The sequence below is a fragment of the Propithecus coquereli genome, unplaced genomic scaffold, assembly GCF_000956105.1.
Source record: "Propithecus coquereli isolate 6110/MARCELLA unplaced genomic scaffold, Pcoq_1.0 Scaffold222, whole genome shotgun sequence".
Classification (NCBI taxonomy): Eukaryota; Metazoa; Chordata; class Mammalia; order Primates; family Indriidae; genus Propithecus; species Propithecus coquereli.
Window position 1 is genome coordinate 4,534,505 of NW_012147412.1, and position 3,943 is coordinate 4,538,447.

The 3,943-nt window shown below is 38.7% G+C and overlaps 1 protein-coding gene across 1 annotated transcript; it reads right to left on the reverse strand.

Annotated features, from left to right (window-relative positions):
* Positions 1-813: 813 nt before the first annotated feature.
* LOC105810837 (putative olfactory receptor 10D4) lies at positions 814-1,749 on the reverse strand. The gene has a single exon (XM_012644884.1). The coding sequence runs from the start codon at positions 1,747-1,749 to the stop codon at positions 814-816; it is 936 nt and encodes a 311-aa protein (XP_012500338.1).
* Between the last annotated feature and the right edge of the window lie 2,194 nt (positions 1,750-3,943).

Genomic DNA, 3,943 nt, shown 5'->3' on the forward strand with positions numbered 1-3,943 from the left:
ATAAAGTTTACCTATTTATTTCCCTCAGCATTATGAAATGCAGAGATTAGAAGAAGCAAAATAACATGCATAGATGTTATATAGATCTTATTATGAGAAAAGAGGAAACGTATACTTTCCCATATTTATTTATTTATTATTGTTACCTGAATTTAAATGAAAATTTTAACATGGGCTTTCTATGATAGAGAAAGAGATAAATCAACATTCCTTTTTTTTCAATCCTTTTTTTTTATAGCCTTTCAGGGGTCTAATAATGCAAGGGAATATCTAGATACCAAAGGGATCTGTATACCAGCAAAATCTTAAAACCACACAAGATTGCATACTATAAAGATCTTACCTTGAACATTACTTAAATCATTTGAGCTTTGTTATTGATTAGAAGAAAATTGGAGATTATATTCCGTAGGAAAATAGGATTTTTTGAATTTTTTTCTTTCATTCTCATTTCCCTCTAAATATAGATGAATGCACTTTTCATTCAGACCATGAGAAAGAAAATGTATTCTCTTAACTCTTTCAAAGTTTAGAGAGCTAAGAAAATGTTGGGGGGTGTGGTGGAGGGGCTAGAGATGTTGGAAGAGAATCCACACAGCATAAGAGCCAGCACCATGTCTGCCGAGTGACTCTATGAATGGTATTCCTTCTAAAGCCTGGGGCATACAAAAACAGACGTATTTTAAAACAGCAAGGTTAAGTGGTAGCTTGAGTTGGAGTACATTCCATTTCAACATGTCTTGGAAGCTGCAAATAAGAATTTTTCTTAAGAAATGGAGAATCAAACTTTTTCCAGCAAAGATTTAAATTTTCTCATTTATTTTCCAGAGCAAAGCTTCTCTTGGGAAACACATTCCTCAGGGCTGATTTTACATCCTTATTCCTCAGGCTATAGATCAGTGGGTTCAATGTTGGGGTTACAAGATTATTCAATATCTGAATTATAGCACCAAGCAAGGGGCTGGGATTGGGTTGTAGATAGATGATGATTACTGGCCCATAAGCACACAGAACGGCAGTGATGTGAGCACTGCAGGTGGAGAAGGCTCGTTGCCTGCCCTCTGCTGAGCGAATTTTTGATATGGAGATCCCAATGCAAGTGTAGGAAACAAGGATGAGAAACAAGCAAATGAGAGACAAAAGACCAACATTTGTAAAACCTACTCTCTGTGCTAAAGACATGTCCTCACAGGCTAGAGGTAACACTGCAGGGATATCACAGAAGTAATAGCCCACCTTGTTAGAGCCACAATAGGGTAACTGGATGGTGAGGGAGGTTAGGACAATGGCGTGGACACAGCCACCCATCCAGGTCCCTGTGGCCAAGATAGAGCACACCCTGTGGTTCATGATGACTGTGTATCTCAAAGGAAAACATATGGCAACAAAGCGGTCGCAGGCCATCACCGTGTAGAGAAAACACTCAGTACAGCCCAGGAAATGGTAGAGGAAGAGCTGGGACATGCAGCCTGCATAGGAGATGGTGCAGCTGTTCCCTGCAAGGTAGAACAGCATCTTAGGAGCAGCTGTCGAAGAGAAACCCAGATCAAAGATGGAGAGGTTTCCCAAGAAGAAATACATAGGCACGTGAAGCCGAGAGGAGGAGATGATAGTTGTAAGGATGAGCACATTTCCCAAGAGTGTGCACAAATACAACAAGGAGAACAGGAACAAAAGGGCCATCTCCAAGCCCTCTGTCTCAGGGATTCCCAGCAGGATAAACTCAGTCACCATTGTGTGATTTCTCATTTTTATGGGAGAATCAATTCTTGGGTGTCTGTGAAAAGAAATGTGTGGTTAAATTTATGATGTATGTAAATTAGTTGTATTTAGATCAGTGAAATGAGAAAACAGCAAAAGATCTGGATATTTATAGAGCGGTGCTCCCTGGTAGAATTGTCTTGATCTGCCTGCTTCATCCTGCACTGGATCTTTCTGCGGTGCAAGTTCTAATTGCAAATTCCCCTTGTTAATAATTTCACCAAGAAGCCTCACACAAGTAGTCTCCTATCTTCCATTCTTCGAATACACTATTAAATTGCATTTATTCCAGATGCTACTTTGTCATTCTAAAGGGACGGACATAAATACTTAATGTCTGCATAACAAACGAGGTCTCTTCCAAATTTCTCATATTCATCTAAGACAAGTTGGTTACATCAACTCTCCAGAATTCATTTATGATTATGTGAAAGACACATATGAAATATAAAGCATCCCCCATTTTCTTCTCGGGTATGAGGGTCAACAGTGAGAAACTAGCCAAAAGAAGGGACTTGGATAGTTCTTAATGAACAGAAAATTACAGGGTCCTTATTCTCTGGAGTTACCAGATCTTAGTACACACGAATAACTAGCAGCCTCAGTGCAGTCTCCAAAGTCTGTAACTGTCTGACCAGACCCAAGTTAAGCAACACCCCAATTTTGTGGTAGTAGCAGGTACAGAGGTAGGAGTAGTTAAGGCTCCTTTCCAAGATTTGTATTTTTTAAAAATCTGATACATTTTTCTACTTGTTTTAACTTTTCCAACACAGTGAGATCTTTAAAGTGAGATCACTCCATGTATTCTAGTACCTAACACCCTATCTCTGTCTCTATTTATTTATGTATCTATTGATTTGTCTCTAAACTATCTATTTTTTTACCGGTGATTGTGAAGGGAGGGAGAGAGTGAGAGTCCAGACAAAAAGTGAAGGGCAACATTTGAGCATTTACCTGGCAAACAAGGAACATAACTGGCTGGTGCTAGTGAGTGTTGTCTTCCCTTCCTTCCCCAGCAGAAGGAAGGAGCTTCCCCTGCCTGAATTCCCATCAGCCTGCAGTCTGCGTGTAGGTATCCTGAATTCTTCTTTTTTTCAGTTACTCTCAAATAGAATGTCACAAATTTAAATGTGCTTTAGCTCCCTTGTAGTAATTTCCTGTCTCACTCCAGGAACTGCAATAATTCTCAGATACAGGAGATTTTAACAAACTTTGGTCTTCCTTTGGGTATTAATACCCCAAGTTAAGAACCCTATTGAGCAAGGGAGTAATTAACTATTATACTTGGTATAATTGGACCTTAGAAATAAATAAGAGAGAGAGAGAGAAAGAGAGAGAATCTGATTATTATCATTTCCTTTGTAAAAATACTTCAGTGAAATAACAATTTTTAAAAAATTCATTTGACACATACATCACACATATTTATGGTATATTTTTATATTTGCTGATTTTTCATGTGTATGTGTTGTTTTTATGAATAAATTAAACCTTATTTTACTACATGGTACCAATAAGTTTGACTTATTGCAAGCAATAGTAACTGGGGTAACTCAGAGAATCAAAGAAACTGATGAAAAACTAGGCCCAAGAAGGGCAGGAACTGGGGCAGCCCCAGGGACATTAGCTCTAAGAATTTATGGAACAGCTTCAAGGCCCCCGTCAGGTGCTTCAGCCCCAGCTGTCTTTGTTTCTGTCTGCCTCAGCTAAAGATTCAAATCTGATTTCCTTGGCTGATTCACATGTTTATCCCATGACCAGCGACAGGATATGGTGGGATGGAGATGGGCAGTTCTCCAAAGGGTAGAGGAAGTGGGGAGAGGCTATTGCCAGAAGAAAGAGGGAAGAAATGTGCAGAGAGGCCAAAAATAATTTTAAGCTATCACTTGAAGTATCTGTCTTATACTACTTGGCATCTGTTAAAGCTTCCAAGATAAATGCATTGAATACTCACCAAATACTGGGGGAGTAGAATACCAAAGTCCTCATTGAGTGTATTCGCTTATTTATTTATGCATACATGAAATTCATTTATCTTAATAAATATTGAGTGCCATTTATATGTCAGGCATTAATTATTTGCCAGGAGAGACAGAAATTTGGGGGCAGGAGGAGGTAAGTTAGACATAGTCCCTCTGCTTAAAAACTTTATAATCTATCTGGAAGAAAAAGAATATTTTAC